Source organism: Eupeodes corollae, chromosome 3, assembly GCF_945859685.1.
Source record: "Eupeodes corollae chromosome 3, idEupCoro1.1, whole genome shotgun sequence".
In the NCBI taxonomy this organism is placed as follows: Eukaryota; Metazoa; Arthropoda; class Insecta; order Diptera; family Syrphidae; genus Eupeodes; species Eupeodes corollae.
This window is the reverse complement of record NC_079149.1, coordinates 133092153-133109623: the sequence shown is the minus strand read 5'-3', so window position 1 is coordinate 133109623 and position 17471 is coordinate 133092153. Positions and strand designations below refer to the sequence as shown.

The 17471-nt window shown below is 37.7% G+C and overlaps 2 protein-coding genes across 3 annotated transcripts in view; both read right to left on the bottom strand.

Moving 5' to 3' along the window:
• Window positions 1-362: 362 nt before the first annotated feature.
• On the bottom strand, window positions 363-2590 carry LOC129950813 (uncharacterized). The gene is made up of 3 exons (XM_056062732.1): window positions 2569-2590; window positions 827-2518; window positions 363-769 (listed from the first exon to the last, which is right to left on the bottom strand). The coding sequence occupies exons 1-3, from the start codon at window positions 2588-2590 to the stop codon at window positions 363-365; spliced, it is 2121 nt and encodes a 706-aa protein (XP_055918707.1).
• LOC129952863 (solute carrier family 66 member 2-like) overlaps window positions 2550-17471 on the bottom strand; it is a 104501-nt gene continuing 89579 nt past the window's right edge. For both annotated transcript variants that reach the window (XM_056065757.1, XM_056065756.1), the window contains 3 exons: window positions 14070-14234; window positions 13836-13990; window positions 2550-2687 (listed from right to left, as the gene is read on the bottom strand). In XM_056065757.1, coding sequence (XP_055921732.1) covers window positions 2604-2687; window positions 13836-13990; window positions 14070-14234 — 404 coding nt within the window. In that variant the 3' untranslated portion in view covers window positions 2550-2603. The remainder of the gene's footprint in view (window positions 2688-13835; window positions 13991-14069; window positions 14235-17471) is intronic.

The window sequence follows — 17471 nt, the reverse complement described above, 5'->3', positions numbered from 1 at the left end:
GTCAAGATATCTGCAATTGGCTGAAAGTTAAGAAAAGTTTAAAGCCGATTGCAAAGATTGACATGGCTATATACATACAGTTCCCTATTCACATTTTGGACAAAATCCATTCCATATACAATACAATCATTTTATTATATTAAAGTTAATCTTGTTTTAATTTTTTAACAAAGCATAATAAAACTATTTAAACGAGTAGAAACTATTTAAAATAATAATAATAATTAAAAGACACGAACGAGAAGTAAGTAGCAGCACTCAGTCCGTTGGACGACAATTTATAAGGAGACTCTTGGATATGGCATCGATGCAGAGTTGCAGCATTTGCGGCTAAATAATTTATTTATTGCACAATAAAACTGCTATAAAATGATTTCAGCAGATCTTAGCATTGGATCACACCCAAATGCTTCTGCTGCAGCGACTGGCGAAAGCTTTGCCGATCGTGGAACATTGCTGCGTGGATGGTGCAGAGCATGCGATTGATGGTAGCTGGTCGAGGTGGTGGCCGTTGTGACCACTGTACTCACTCCAATATTAACATTCGTCGTAGGATGGATGGTGGCAACGGCCACAGCTGTCGCCACATTATTCTCAGTGGAAGGTGGAAATTTGGCAATTGTCGTTAGCGACGGCGTGAGTGTGAGGGTGGAAGAGTCCTCGCTGCCGCAGAAGGCGGAAGCAGGTGGTTTGGGTGCGACGGAGAGTGTCTCATGGAGAATGGCCGACTTGCGGATGGTTTGCTGCAACAGTGAGTTGACGTCTATCGCTGGCCACGCGACCAGCGAAACACTTCGTCATAAGACCGTGTCAAAGTTTCCGTCACTCTTGTGCCGATGATGCTTGCTGTAGTGTTTGCAATGCTTGCGAGGGAGTGCCGGTGGGCTGGGCATCACTGAGTCTGGTGGCGACGCCGGCGTCGAGGCCACACTATGTGATGGCGGCTTGTCCGAGGACAGCGAGAAGTATTCGGATTGGGAAACCGAAGATTTTCCGGCCATGCTGAAAGCGTCTTCGCCAAAGTTGCCTTCGTACGGGGCTTCGACTGGAGTCGAGACATCCGACATTGTGGCCGGAGTTGTGCTTGCAGAGTCTTTGCGAATGGTATCACTTTCGTCACAACTGCAACTGCAATAGCAGCGACTGGTTGAGTTGCAGGAGCAGAAGCTCTCCGCACTCTGTTGACTGCTGCTGTGGTCAGCTGCCGCATCACTGTCGTCGCCTTTAGCATCGCAACGCGAACACACTTCATCGTCACCCTCTACCCCGCCATCGTCCTCAATATGACTGAGACTGCTACTGAAGCTGCACGCTTTATGCAACACTCCATCCAGTTCCTGTTGGCAACAACTACAACTACTACACTTGCTGCAACTACTACAGTAGTTAAGGTTACGGTTGTTGAACTGTTTACGTTTTATTTTTACACTTTCGTTGACTCTGCAACAGCTGACGTCGCAGCACGTTCTCGTCCTGGTCAATTTTTCCTCGTGTTCGTTTTCGTCTTCGTCCTCTTCGACATCGGCGGCTCCATCGATTGTGTCCTGTCGACGAGGTATGTATTGACCGCGCTTACATTTTCGTTGCACAACAATAACTTCGTCCTCGGTTGTTGTTGATGGCGTGGAACAAACCGTGTCTATATGACTAGATGGCTCACAATGATGGGCTTTTGGTCGGCTTTTCCGCCTACGTTGATGGTTGTGCTTCTGCTGCTGCTCGTGAGGGTGATGATTGTCACCGCTACAATGGACCAGAATGTCCTTGCTGTTGGTCGTTTCGTTTGCCATGGCTATTGCAAACGAATGGTTACTTATGCTACTGCAGCAGCTGATGTCATCGGTGAGTGTGGCGGCATCGATTTCAATAGCGATTGTGCCACCAGTTGGAATTTTTTCTGGAAGTCGGCATTTGTGTTGTCGTCGCTGTGGGTGGCGATGATGCAAATTCCGATGATGCTGTCCGCACTCTCGAACATCGTCTGGACTGGACAAAGATTGGGAAGACTCTGGTGCGAGCTTTAGGTGCTTGCTCGATGGCAGTTCTGGAAGTCTCTTTGCCGCTGTTATTCGCTTTTTCTGTCTTTGGTTGTTGTGAGGAAGGATTGTCGTCGGTAACGTCGCTGTCGCTGGAGCCCCATGACAATGATGGTGCGGATGACAATGGCAGTGGCAACAATAGCAACAACAACTCTTCGCACAGCAGTCCATTTCAGCGGCGGCGGTGTGATGTTGTCGCTTCCAACTGGGATAACCCAGATCTGGTGTTTGGGTGGCATTGTGTCGCTGTCGTTTGTTACGGTGATGGCGACACGTACGCTCCGCCACATAAATTGCATTGAGATCATCTGGATCTGGAATTGAGATGGCAGAATCAGCTGCTGTTGATTTAATGCCAACACAGTTATTGTTGTTGTTATTGTTGTTACCCGTGATTGTGTGCTGGAAGGCTCTGTTATCATAGTCGTTTAGATGACGGACGTCGGTATGTGAGGCCAGCAGATGATCATCACCGCTGGCTATTGCATTAGGTATGGATTTTTGATTTTGTAATTGGGGATGATTTTGCTGCTGTTGTTGTTGTTGTTCATCGGGGGCAAACTGCTAATCACCACGGTGGACGCTGCGTGGTTGTGAATTTTTTCGGTAAATGTGAACTTGCAGAAGAATGGCAATGTCTAAGCTGACCTGAAAAAATACAGAAAAAAAAAACAAAAGAAATGTTAAATGCTAATTTAAACACAAAAGGATAAAAGGAGGTTAGATTTTTTTGCTCACTTGTGACATAAGGGTGACATATGGCAGATATTCCATCCCTAAAACAATAGAGATTTAAACCAAGAATGACATTATGCTAATAGAGAGTTGGAAAAGCTGGATCAGGAGATTAAGTCTGAACATCTGTCGTCCTTACAGCCTTAAAATTGGGTCAACTGAGCTCGAAAAGAATTTCCTAACGATTGAAACGTGCCATTTCCAGGACTTCACAATAATTGGGCATCTATCAGACCACATTATGGCGTATTTTGCGAAAGAAGTTTGGTTTACAACCATATAAGATCAAGCTGGCTCAAAAATTAAAGCCGATTGACCCCGACTCGCCAAGTTTTCAAGTTCTTATAAGAGCAAGTTCTTGTTACCGTTTTCCTCATATAACATTGATATTCTGATTAAAAGAAGAAGAAGACGAAGCTCGAAAAGGACAAGTCCATTTCAAGGAGGCATACAGCGTATTCTCTTTGTCCTTATTTATTCTACAGAAGTCGATTAAAGACCTCGAATCACCTAATCTCCATGACTTCAAATTAACAAAAGCTCAACCATAAGCGTAATTATATTAAAGCTTTATGTCAATTACTAACTCTTGCATATATTTTCTCATAAATAAACTGAAATAGTTTTTCTTTTTCAACGGAAATAAACTCAAATATCCTTCACCTCTCTGAGCTCTCTCTCTCTCAGTCATGTGTGCCATTATAATTATTCAAAAAGTACTACACTTAACATCCTTCACTTTAAAAGGATTACTTTACCGTAAATAGCTCACGATGGAAAGAGAACGACAGAACGAGAATGAACGAGAGAAGGAAAAGAAAATTGTGAAATGTCCTTCAACCATTGTCACATTTATGTGTTTTATTTTGTTGCTGTTATATTTTTGATGTGGAGTGCAAATTTTTCTCTTATGCTGCTCCTTGCAATAATAATAAACCCACGTCATTAATATCCTTTACCCCGATATGTGTAACACAAAACATACATTAATATTTTATTCGAATACAAAAATCTATCTCTATTTGGTGAAATATGTGACAAGGACAATTGACGACGACAACGACGACGACGACGGACGCATAAATCAATGCTCTCAATTCAAGAACAATGAAAAATGATAAACTAGATTATGTTGATATAAAAATATAAAACATTTCTTTCCTCTGTCTGTCGGTGTGTCTGTTTGTCTGTGTGTCTGTCTATCAATATCACTATCAATTTCAAACCAGAGAGATAAAATTAATATTGCACTTGAATGAGCATAGGAAGACAGGAATTGTTACATCACCCGAGTGACATGGATCCAGATCCGGATCCTTTCTGTGAATTGAAGGTAGTCGGTGGTATGTTGGATGTGAATATTATTCTGTTATCTAGGCGACAAATTCGTTTGGTTTTATGAGGAGTGAGAGGGTAGGATTACAATGGAGGATTATTTGGATGGTGAGCTGCGATTTAATGTGTCCTTGCGCCGCGCAGAGATAAAAATACTACTGATTTAAGCGTTTTTTTTTTTTTGTTTCTTAACGACAGAAAGCGTCTTATATGGCTCGATGCTTAAATCAAGTTCAAAAGGAAATGACGGCTCTACTGTGAAAATGAAAAGTTTTCAAAATTGGATTTGAAGCTAGGAGTGTTGGTGATGGTTTATTTTCCTTTTGAAGGGAATTTTGAAAGTGGCAAAAAGTAGATTCCTTGTCCTTGGAGATTTCAACGTCTATGACTATGAAAGTCTATTTTTAATATATTCATTTCTGTGATTTATTTGTGAGTAGATTGAAAGCTTTGGTCAAAATAATAGGAACATTTCTTACTTTTAAGTTAAATAGTTTTCTTTTCATTTGTGCACATAAATAAAGCACTTTAAGAAAAATCTTATAAAGGGTGATTTTTTTGAGGTTAGGATTTTCATGCATTAGTATTTGACAGATCACGCGGGAGTATGCTTTGACATTTCATCATGAATAGACTTACTAACGAGCAACGATTGCAAATCATTGAATTTTATTACCAAAATCAGTGTTCGGTTCGAAATGTGTTTCGCGCTTTACGTCCGATTTATGGTCTACATAATCGACCAAGTGAGCAAACAATTAATGCGATTGTGACCAAGTTTCGCACTCAGTTTACTTTATTGGACATTAAACCACATGAATGCGTACAACGCGTACAGAAGAGAATATTGCGTCTGTTTCTGAGAGTGTTGCTGAAGACCGTGAAATGTCGATTCGTCGCCGTTCGCAGCAATTGGGTTTGTGTTATTCGACCACATGGAAGATTTTACGCAAAGATCTTGGTGTAAAACCGTATAAAATACAGCTGGTGCAAGAACTGAAGCCGAACGATCTGCCACAACGTCGAATTTTCAGTGAATGGGCCCTGGAAAAGTTGGCAGAAAATCCGCTTTTTTATCGACAAATTTTGTTCAGCGATGAGGCTCATTTCTGGTTGAATGGCTACGTAAATAAGCAAAATTGCCGCATTTGGAGTGAAGAGCAACCAGAACCTGTTCAAGAACTGCCCATGCATCCCGAAAAATGCACTGTTTGGTGTGGTTTGTACGCTGGTGGAATCATTGGGCCGTATTTTTTCAAAGATGATGTTGGACGCAACGTTACGGTGAATGGCGATCGCTATCGTTCAATGCTAACAAACTTTTTGTTGCCAAAAATGGAAGAACTGAACTTGGTTGACATGTGGTTTCAACAAGATGGCGCTACATGCCACACAGCTCGCGATTCTATGGCCATTTTGAGGGAAAACTTCGGAGAACAATTCATCTCAAGGAATGGACCGGTAAGTTGGCCACCAAGATCATGCGATTTGACGGCTTTAGACTATTTTTTGTGTGGCTACGTCAAGTCTAAAGTCTACACAAATAAGCCAGCAACTATTCCAGCTTTGGAAGACAACATTTACGAAGAAATTCGGGCTATTCCGGCCAAAATGCTCGAAAAAGTTACCCAAAATTGGACTTTCCGAATGGACCACCTAAGACGCAGCCGCGGTCATTTAAATGAAATTATCTTCAAAAAGTAAATGTCATGAACCAATCTAACGTTTTAAATAAAGAATCGATGAGATTTTGCAAATTTTATGCGTTTTTTTTTTTAAAAAAAGTTCTCAAACTCTTAAAAAATCACCGTTTACAACAGCTTTGTTTGGTTGCCAAATTTTGTGTAGGTTTTGAAATCTGAAATTGACTTTAAAGTTATATATATGTAAGGATTATTCACAGCTATCACTGTTTTGCACCAGATAGATAGATAATTCGATTTATTAATATTCGTTTATATTCTTATGTACATTGATTACAAAAATAATTTAGTAAAATCTTTAAGGCTTACACCGGGGGTGTAGCTTCATTAATAGCGTCGTCTCTCAGTTTTTCATCTAAATTTGCAATAAGATTCCGAAGGTCGTTATCGCAGTAATTGCCATTTTCATCAACTATTCGAAAGTCTGTTCTACAGTAGGCAGCAAGGTCTTCTAGCTTCTTATACCACAAATTTTTCTTCTCAATTGTTTTCAATGCCAGAATTTTTGGGAGTCTTTCATCTGGCATATTTAAAACTTTTGATGAAGAGCGGTGGTAATCCTGTCTCAATTGAGATCATATGATTTGGGGTGTTTTTCGATAAACGAAAGCTGCATACATCATGATAGATTCTGCCACTGCAAAAAAAAAACCTTATATTTAAAACTATGAGATATTGACTGATTTGAGAAGCATTTCTTCCATGTTGCAGATATTGCACTTTTAGATTTAATCAGCTTTTCTTTAAGATGTGTTTCCATACTAAGAATGCTAAATCCTAGATATGTGAAGGCTTTAACAATCTCGATTGGTTCTCTGTCATAGTGTCATTTCTCATTCCTGGCTGTTCTAACAGAACCATTCCGGAATATCATCACCTTTGGTTTGCTCAAATTAAATTTCAGATTCCATAACCAGCAATACACATTTAGTCGGTTAATCATCAACTGTAGGGTTTTGGGCGAGTAAGCAAACAATATGACGTCATCTGCAAAAAGCAAGGTTTTGATGAGTGTCCTCGATATTTCAATTCCACCAGGAAGAAAATCAATCAGGTCCTCTATGAACAAGGCAAAAAGATTCGAGTTTAAATTGCAACCTTGCTTGACTCTCATCTTCGATTCGAAACACCCCAAATTTTCGGACCGCTGCCTTATTTTCGTCATAGATGCTTTCTAGTACCTGACCAAATTTGTCTGACATCCCACAATTGTAAAGCTTGAAGAATAGTGATCGGCGTTTAACGGTATCAAAAGCTGCATTGAAATCGACAAAAAATACGTAGAGCTTCTTTTTTTTGTTCAATAGAGGTTGCCGCTATGCTATGCAGAATATTGTAGATAGTCGAGTAGCCACTTCTAAAACCTGCCTGAAATTCCCCAAGCAACTTATTATCATGTATGTATCCAACGGGTCAATCGGTTATTAAATAATTTTGCGAATATCTTGTTGGTAGCGTTGAGAAAGGATATCCCACGGTAGTTGGATGGATGATCAATGTTGCCTTTCTTGTGTATGGGAAAAATTAGGGAATTTTTAAACTGTTCTGGAATACTTCCATTATCCAATATTGTATTGAAAGCCGAAGTGAAATTTAATGTTAGCCTTTCCGTTCCAAATTCCAGTGGCATACCATCAGGTCCTGAAGCTTTTCAGTCCTTCAATTTCACTAATACGGTTTTAACTCCATCATGAGTTATGACACTATCCAAAATATCATTCGAGTAAGAAGGTTAAGCGTATTGAATAGGAATGGAAGAAGACTCTCTGGGTTCAAAAGTAATGGGAAGTGATTATGCAATACATCGATATTTAGTTTTAAACAGATTTTTGGTTTTGCTCCATTTTATTGGATAATCGCCATCCAGAATTCTTTGGAATCTTTGCAGTTTGTAAGTTTCTTTTTTTTTCCTTGCATATTTCTTTGAATTCTGCATTTGCTACTAAATACATTTTTTTGAAGGAATAATGAATGAATTTTCTAAAAGCTTTTAACCATCCGAATGATTTTTGCGTGCTTTTTCGCAATCTACGTCGAAACATTTTTCTTTACTTTTAAACATTTTTTCCCTGGTATCTTCTCGATTCCGGGCATGAGAGTTTTATAATTTTTTCAATGTCGCATATTGAAATTGGGGTTGCCGTTGGAAAATTCCGTTCCAGGTTGTATCGATACTCGTGCGCTCTGTCTTCTTTCCAATTTAATTTTGGTGGCAGCTTTAAAACCGTTATATTGTCTTGCTCAATTAATTTAGTTCGGAATTCAACTACTAATGGCAAGTGATCAGAAAACGGGACACTTTTGACCATGAAATCTGAAATTATAGGAATTCAATTTCTCTTACAGTAGTCAAGCACTGAACTTCCCTGCTGGCCTCCACTCTCCACACTTATCAGACTCAAAAACGCCATTTAATATTCGAAACCCTAAAGCATCACAAACATTTAACAATTTAGTTCTTCGTGCATTGACAGTAGTGTCTTTCGAATTAATTATTTTTCCCGCAAATCTGTTTTGCACCATTGAAACCAATCATTGAAATTTTTGTGATAGGATTGATATGGCTATTATTGAAGAATTCTTTTATTGGACAAGAATTTTTTGATTAAAAATAAGGGGCCAGTTCTAGCTGTCATTGAGATTGATCCGGAGCATTTTTTGAATCCATATTTGATGGTGTTTTCCTTTGATTAGAAATGAAAATTATATACTGATCGATCGGAAATCAGTATATAAAAAAAGTTTAATTGCACATATATTTTTCTTTTTTCAGGACGGAAATTCATTTTCCTGAACCGCTGATATGTTCAAAAGTGAAACGAATCGTTCCATTGATTTGTATTCCAAATCCACACAATTCCAATGACAGATTTCTGTCAGGAATTTTTTTTTCAAAGACAGGCGTTTTTACCGATAGCTAAAGACAACCTGGTAAAAAATCTCATGTTTCTTTTCAAAGATGAAAACCAATGATAGCTTTTATCTAAGTATTCGAGGTTGATCATTGAAAGGAAAAAGTGACAGGTGGGAACACAAAGAAATTGGACTGCTTTCAGTGGAACGATTTTGATCTGAATTATTTAATCAAAAATCAGCTGTTCCTTAAAAACGATTATAATTGAAACATTAGAAATGAAGTAAAAGAAAAGAAACTAAGTTTTCATGAATTAAAACCAACTATAGTTATAACTGGCACATTAGTTCAATTTTAATTTTTTAACAATACGTATGTTAAATCCGTTTCAATGAACAAAATCGTGCCACTGAAGTGTTCCATTTTATATGCATTCAATTTGATTTAACTATAAATGAAAATAATGCAGGTACTGATCAATCTAAAATCACTTCAATAATTTTTTAAAAGAAGAAAAGTTTAATGGCGCAGCTATGTTTTGATAAAATGTATTTTAATATTTTTCGGACGTACAATAATTTTCCTGAACAGCTGATTTTTGTATTTTCAAAAGTGAAACGTGAAAAGTGTTTCAATTTCACACAATTCTAATGACAGATTTTTATCAGAAACAAATGTCCAGTTTTTTTTTATAATAAGCGCACACTCAAAGGGATATACTACCCTTATTATGTAGACACAGTGTGAGTACTAGGAAATGGAGAGACGGGTTGAAAGGAGATGTCGGTGCACATTGGTTTTGAATTTCTGAATATTGCAATAGCTGTGAAAGATAGAGTTTGGCAAGGCATTCCGCATTCGCATAGTACGGCTAAAGAACGAATCTCTGTACTTTACAGTACGACCGAAGTTGGGCTCGAGAGTATATTGATGAGCATTCCTAGCAGCGCGAGTATTACGGTTGAACTGTTTAAGGGGAGGAATGCAGCTGGCTATTTCTCTAGAGCATAAACCATTAAAATAACGGTAAAAGAGGGCGTGACAAGAATCATTTCGTCAGTTTGTCGTTGCAGTTCCACATCCGAAGAAGAGGGATGTGAGTCTAAAAACGAATATGAAAAGCTAAGAGTAACATCGTCAGCGAAACAATGTATTGGATTAGAAGTTGCAGACAGGAGATCGTTAATAAAAATGAGAAAGAATGTTGGAGATAAAACAGAGCCCTGGGGCACACCAGCATTTATTTTATGGTTTTCAGACTTGAATCCACGATTGTATTGCACGATTCGAAAGGTAATTACTAACCCAATGAAGGTAATTACTAATCATGAAAACTGAAAGCACGCATTTTCGATAAGAGAGCCTGATGCCAAAACGTATCAAATGCTTTTGAAATATCAAGTGCAATAATCTTACTTTCTCCAAAACTATGTAAAGATTTGTTTCACTGTTCGGTAAGATGAACCATGAGATCACCAGTGAACTATTGCTATGAAAGCCGTATTGTCGGTCATTAAGAAGCTTTCGATTTTCGAGATATTTCTTTAGCTGATAATTAATCAGCGCTTCCATGATCTTGGAAAGAAGGAACGTAAGTGCAATCGGTCGGTAATAAGACGGTGAGGAAGATTCGCCTTTCTTAGGAATAGGCTGGACAAATGCGGTTTTCCATCCGCTCGGAATGAGACCTGAGGAGTAGGACAGATGAAAAAGCTTACGCAGTGGGTTTTCCAGCGATGAAGAACACCGGGGATACCATCCGGACCAGCAGATTTATGTATTTTAAGATCTTTTAGGACTCTCGCTACAGTACGAGTGCGAAAAAAGATTTGCTCCATAGAATCATTTACTCGCTAAAGTACATTCGGAGTCATAACACTCACTGGCAGCTTTGAATTGGAGGCGAACTGCCTAGCAAAGAGATTTACTTACAAATAATCAAAAATTTGTACTGCCTTTGGGACATTGCAGTATTTTTTGCCGTAATTTTTGGTCATGTAAAAATTTGTTCCGTCGAATATGGCCTGCTTGAACTTATTCCGGTTTTCCTCAGTTGGATTGTCTTTAAAACAACAGAAACTTACCTTCTTGACCCTAATAACTTGTTTACAGCTCGCATCTAACCATGCGTTTTCCTTAGGTCTGATGCTTTTAACCCTATTCGGGATGAAGGTTCTCATACCCAGGAGAATCAAACTTGTGATCATATCAGCGCTGGCGTCAACTGCTAAGATCCTAAAATAATTATTGAGATCGTCCCAGTTGGCGTTCTCGTATTGCCAAACGGTTTTCTTTGGAGCTCTTTCTTTAACTGGAGAGTTCTTACACGAGAAATTTGCTGATATGACTCAATGGTCAGATGTGCATAGAGGAGATAGAACACTAATAGTGTACTTACCAGGGTCAGAGGTAAGAAACAAGTCAAGAGTGTTTTCTACTCGACCTAAAACGTCCGATATTTGAGTGAGCTCGCTGACCAGCTGAGTTAGGTGGTTTAACTCAGCGAAGATCTCAGCACACACTCCTTCTGGTGTTGACTGGCCCGAATGTTGAAGCCATGAAGAATAGTGTACATTGAAATCGCCCGTAACAACGATTTGTATATGGCGAGACCATGGTGGGAAAAGAATAATGGCACCAAGCTATGCCCTTGAATAAAAAATTCAGTGGGATCGGAATAATCTACCCTGAAATTTCCAGCCATTGCAAATAAAAGAATAACAAAAACCAAAACAGACAAAGACTTTAAGATAAATATTACTGAGCTGAACCACAGAATGCTATTCGATACACGCCCCACTATTAGTGTTATGCCTAAGTAGTGACAAGAATCGAATCCGGCCCTGTTAATGCAAAACAGTAAAATTTTTGTTGTCAACAATCTGTTATCAACGATGACGTAGTCTGTGCATCAATTGCATTAATTATTAAACACAATGCGATTTAATTTGACAACACAGAAGGGACCTTTCCCAACGAAAGTTCACTGGCAACTATGAACACTAGTGTATTTCAAGCAGAGCAGAGAGCAGGTTCAGACAACATAAGGGACTTCATTTGTATTCAACTGATTTTTTTGAACGAACGTTTTGACCAAGACAACAAGGTAGTTGGTAAAGTGCCGTAAACAACAAATTAGGAACTTAACTTCACCAACCTCTACTTTCAGTACATCGTGCAAAAGCTGCTTAAAACATAATTGCCTATAAAACACTTCTCAGGCAAGCTACAAGTTCATCTCGACCTATAAATAAATAAATCACAGAGTAACAAAGTTCAGTTTTCAGTTGAAGGAAAAAACATGATCGATTGTCATCTTGACATAAATAGAGTTTACTTGATAGTAAGGGAGATTTTTTTTGACTAACTTTCCCGTCTACTTTCCAATAAAATTGCCTTGATTGAAAGGTAATTTTTTGTCAGCTGGCCAATCAGATACTAGAAACGTGACTTACTTTCAAGTCCTTTATGTCACTTGAACCTGTCCAATTTTTTTAATGCCAGACATTTTCAGTGCTCGCTATAAACGATCTTTCAAAAAAAAAAATAATCAATGATGAAACCCAAACTCAAATAAATTTTGTTTTACCCGTTTTTTGACGTCGGGGAAAGGAATATCGATCCGACGTTTTTTTTGCAAAAAATAAAAGCCGAAACAGAACACAATTTAAAATTGGAAAAAATTGATTTTAACTCTAACATCTAAGCAACTGTAGAAGACATTGGCTTCAAACTAATTTTATCTTATCCAGAGCACTGTTGTTGAATTTTAAGAAAAAATCTATCAAAAATTTAACAAGCTTTTTTGTAAATAAGCTCTTTCTTGAGCTGTTAAATAACTTCACAAATTAAAGAGAATAAAAAAATTAAGCGACAAAATGCGGATTAAAGAAAATGCGTGTTGAGTGTGCGGAACTATCGGGTGGAATGGTTTTATTTCATTTCATTTTCTTTTCCGTTTTCTTCTTAATTTTAAATTTTAAATAAAATATGGCCGGATGGGCTGGAAGTTTGAAATTTATATCCAATACAGTTTACAATTATACAATTCAGTTCACAATAGTGCAATTTTTTTAACTGATATAAATGTATTTTAAATTAAAGTTAAATTCAATATTTAAGATCGTACTAACGAAACATCATTCGACTTTATTTTTTTAAGAATAAAAACTAAAAAATGGTAAAAATTGTTTTTAACTCTAATACCCTGAGTAAAAAAAAATGTTCTTTACTTCAGTATTGTAATTCAAAGGGCAGATTGACATTTAGAAAAAGTTGTATATCTTGAAATACAATAAAACGTTTGCCTATAAAACTATGCAACTAAGATGGCTGTTTCAACAGGTAACGACCTCAAGTACACTGTGATTTAAACGTAGCTCTAATTTCAAAAGTAACACAATTTATGTTTTAAGGGATTTATTCTAAAAAAATGGGCCTAATTTTCGTTAAGAACCGTTGAATTGAGCGGAAGTTTAAAGAAATCAGACGAAAAAAACAACAACTTTTTGGAGATTTTCGTTATTTTTTTCTATGAAAAATAGGATTTATTTATTTAATTATATATCAACAAAAAACACTTCTGGAAAATAAAAATATAATTTCTGGAACCCACTTAATTTGCCAAAAAATCATTAAGAGTTTGGAAAACTAGTTACGGTTGAGGCTACACGTCAATACTTAAAGGTCAAAAATCAAAAATCAAGAAACATTAACAAAATGTTTACCATTTAAATTAAACAATCATTTAAAAAATATTAAATTTTTCTCCCTAAAATGTTGGCCATAGCTGTACGTATGATTTCTTGTGGTTTTCCATATAATGAACACACAAAAAGGAGAACTCCTCCTTTATATCCCCTGACACATTTTTCATCTGAGTGTCATGCATGGATACCTATACTCCTCGTCGTCATCAGAAACAGAAGCAGAGACTTCCGTCTGAGCTCTTCAAGTACATATTCAAACTTGATACGAAAAGATTATGGTATTTCTGTGGGATTCCCACTCAGGAGGATAATAATGTATTATTCCAACAAGCTCTTACCAACAAAAAAAAAAGAAGAGAAATGTAAGAACACCAATAATTTAAGGAATTACAAGTATTCATGGAATTTTCTCAAGTACAGGTGATACATTAATCTTGATAATATAATAATTTATTTTTACCTGCAGTGTTCCACAAATCCAGAATTGGTTTGGTGCTTTTCTTAAAATAAAATAAACAGTCTTGAACATATCACCAAGCGTCCACATCACTACCATATGTATACTCATTCCATATGTTGATTTATTTTTAAAGTTTCGTAAGAACTGAGGTGCTCCTAGAAGAAAAAAAAAATAAACACAAAAATTAGTAAATAAATTTCTTTTTAAATTAAATAAACATTTTTTAAAGCTTACCTAACATAGCCTCGGTAAATACAGCAAAGAAACCAACGGTCTCCATAAACCAATCAATTGACAACATCAGATATGTAATAGCTGCACCCACAGCCCAAACAACCAACATGAAATCCAAATATGATTGGAAATCTGTCCATGCCCAAAAGTACTTCATGTCGAGGTCTAAAAATTATAGAAACAAAAGAAATTTAAATATTTATAATTTATAAGGATTTTTAATAATTCTCTAAAAAAACTTAAACCGATATGTGAAGGATGACAACTTTATAGAAAATAAAAAATGATATAAATCAAAATGTTTAATTTTAAAATCTAGCAGAAGAACATTATAAAAACAATTTTCAAATAAAAAAAGAAAACAATATTCCACATACGCCACAGTGAACCATTAATTATTTTCATAGGTTTTGTTGCCAAAAAATATTGGAAAGCAAAAATATAAAAAATATTTCACATACACCACAGTGAACATTTAAATTTATTTCACTTTTTGCCACAGTAACGCAATTTTTTACATTTTTTGAAGTAACCTGTCTGTAGAGGGAAATTCTCTAAGTGTCACATGTCAGTTGGAAGAAGAAGTAACGCCATTTTTTTTTTTTACATTTCTTGAAGTAACCAGTCTGTAAAGGGAAATTCTCTAAGTGTCACATGTCAGTTGTAAGAAGTTTGTTTAACGACATTTTTTTTACATTTCTTGACGTAACCAGTCTGTTAAGAGAAATTCTCTAAGTGTCACATGTCAGTTGCCAGAAGTTAGTTAAGTTAGTCAAAACTTTTATTCAAAGTTAAATACAAAATTTGTAGTATTGCCAGGTCAAGATTACACCACCCAGTTAGATTAGAATTTTTGACTGTGTTTTTTTCAACATGGAAATATTTTGTTTGAATTTCTAGCCGAATTTGAACACTGTTAGTTTTTCAAATATTTGAAATATCTTATATGTGTTTAGATATGCATCGGGTGTTTTTTTCGAGATTTTGAAAATTTTAATAATAATAAAAGACCAAAATGATGTCTGCCAACCAAATTGACCACTTCGCGATTAGTCGACGCTTTAGAAGCAGGCTCTTGGATATGGGACTTTCCCGTGACCACCACTTAATGATAGCTACCCTACGATTACGTACAGCTACAGTTTGAAGATCCAACGGAAAAACACGAGCCCCTAAATTCTACATCGCCAGACTAAAGAATACCACGAACTGTCAACAATTTAGGGACCACCTGTCACACGAAATGAGAACAATCAGCAGCACATTACATGACGATATCGAACACCATTAGAATGCTGTGAAAAATGTTTTCATTTCAGGTGCTGACAGAATAGTCGGTCGGAAAAAAGAAAGCAACAACACTTGGCTTTCAGAAGAACCTTGGGCAAGGATCAACGAACGCAAGCAATTAAGGGCTCCAATAACTACTGCACAAGAGGAAGAAAGAAACAAGCTGGAGTCCTCGTATCGATTGAACAAGAGGAGAGAGGTTCACCGCAGTGCGCGTCAACGCATTTTCGCAAGAAGCAGAAGATGCTACAAACAGGCGACAGCAGAACCGTTTACAGAATAACCCATGAGCTGACCGGTACAAACAGCTCTGTGATAAGTTCGGTGGATGAGCAAGTCAGAAGGTGGAAAGAACACTTTTCCTCGGTTTATACCGAGTGTTTGCAAACAACGTGCAGCCGATATCTTCTGAAGTGCTTGGAGAAACTAGTCCTGGAATCCGCACCGCACCTCCCAGTAAAGATGAGATCGTTGTTGCAATTAAAGCACTTAAGAACAACAAAGCGGTAGGACTTGATGGAATTCCCCCAGGGCCCAACGTCATCCGCTCATAAAAGAAGCCCGGACCACCGAAAGGTTCCTCCATTAGTGGAAGAAGGGAATTATCGTCAAGTTCCCAACAAAAAGGAGATCTTACAAAGTGCGAAAACTGGAGAGGAATTTGCGTTCTACCAGCCGTTGCCAAAATAGTAGCACTGGAACGCATCAGAGAACACCTTGAGGCTACACTCGATGCCGAACAAGCAGGCTTCCGCGCTGGATCCTCCTGTATTGATCATATGAACACCCGACTTCGAGAAGGCCTGATGGATCCAAGTGCCACCTTCTGCACGATGGTAGGTTGTCAGATGATTTTGAATTTCGAAGCGGAGTCAAACAGGGCTGTATTCTGTCGCCAATATTGTTTTTGTTGGTGATAAGCGATGTACTGTGCTCAGCTCTGTCAGGTAGAGGCGGGATCCAATGGACTTTGACATAATATATAAAGCATTTGGATTAAGCGGACGATGTTTGCTTACTCTCTCATAGGATCATGGATCTCCATCAAAAGACAACAAGTGTGAAGAGAGAAGCAGAAGTTGTGGGGCTGAAAATTTATTTCGGCAAAATAAAAATGATCAGCCTCGAAACCCGACCATCCTCTCAAATTAATATTTTCTCGCAACCGTTGGAAAAAGTGGAGAGCTTTCAGTACCTTGGAAGTATCGTCTTCATCGAAGGCGGAAAAGAACAAGACGTCATCTGCTGCATCGACAAAGCAAAAGCGGCTTTCGGTATGTTGTTGAAAATTTGGAGAAATAACTCTTTCATATTAAGAACTAAGAACTAAATGTCGAATTTGTGCTTCTTTATGGGTGCATCACTTGGAAGGTTACTTCAGCCATAACAAGAAAGCTTCAAACCCTCGTCAATAGATGCCTTCGTAACATTCTAAGAATTTTCTGGGCAAACCGTATTTCAAATGAGGTCCTTCACAGGACAGGAACCTATAGAATCTATAACACGAAGACGTAAGTGGCAATGGATTGGACATACACTTCGAAAAGGTAACGACTGCATTGCAGGCCAAGCAATGCAGTTGAGTCCGCTCACACAGGAAGGAAGAACGACCGAGAAGCACATGGCGCAGGACATTCGAGGCGGAATCAGCGTCACTAGGTAAGATTTGGAGGGAGCTTAAACACATCTCCGGAAACCGCACACGATGGCGCGTAGGAGTGGTAGAGGCCGTATGCTCCTTAAGGGGCCCTCAACGAACTTAACAGGTCTGAGGCCCTAAGTAAGTAAAAGTAAAGCGATGCTGGAATAATTTTGAGTATCATAATTTTCATGGTATTTATATTAATACGATTCCGAGATTTATTTTTGTCAAAATAAATTTCTACATTTTGAAAAACCAACCCTTCCTGAACAGAAAAGTCAACAAAATTTGACTTTCTCAGCTGTCAAATTATAAACAACAACTACTTCTTATGCATTAAAAAAATACCCTTTTCTTTTCGAAAATCTAGAACAATCAACTGATATGTCAATATTACATTCATCGGCTGACAGACTGTCAAAAGGGCTACGTTCATTGATTGAGCACTAATCCCCGGTTACACTTGGTTA

Coding starts and splice junctions, on each gene's coding strand:
- LOC129950813 (XM_056062732.1), bottom strand. CDS start 2,590: ATGAACAACAACAACAACAGCA. Junction 2,519..2,568: donor GAACAACAACAACAACAGCA/GCAAAATCATCC, acceptor CTAATGCAATAG/CCAGCGGTGATGATCATCTG. Junction 770..826: donor CAAGCATCATCGGCACAAGA/GTGACGGAAACT, acceptor TCGCGTGGCCAG/CGATAGACGTCAACTCACTG.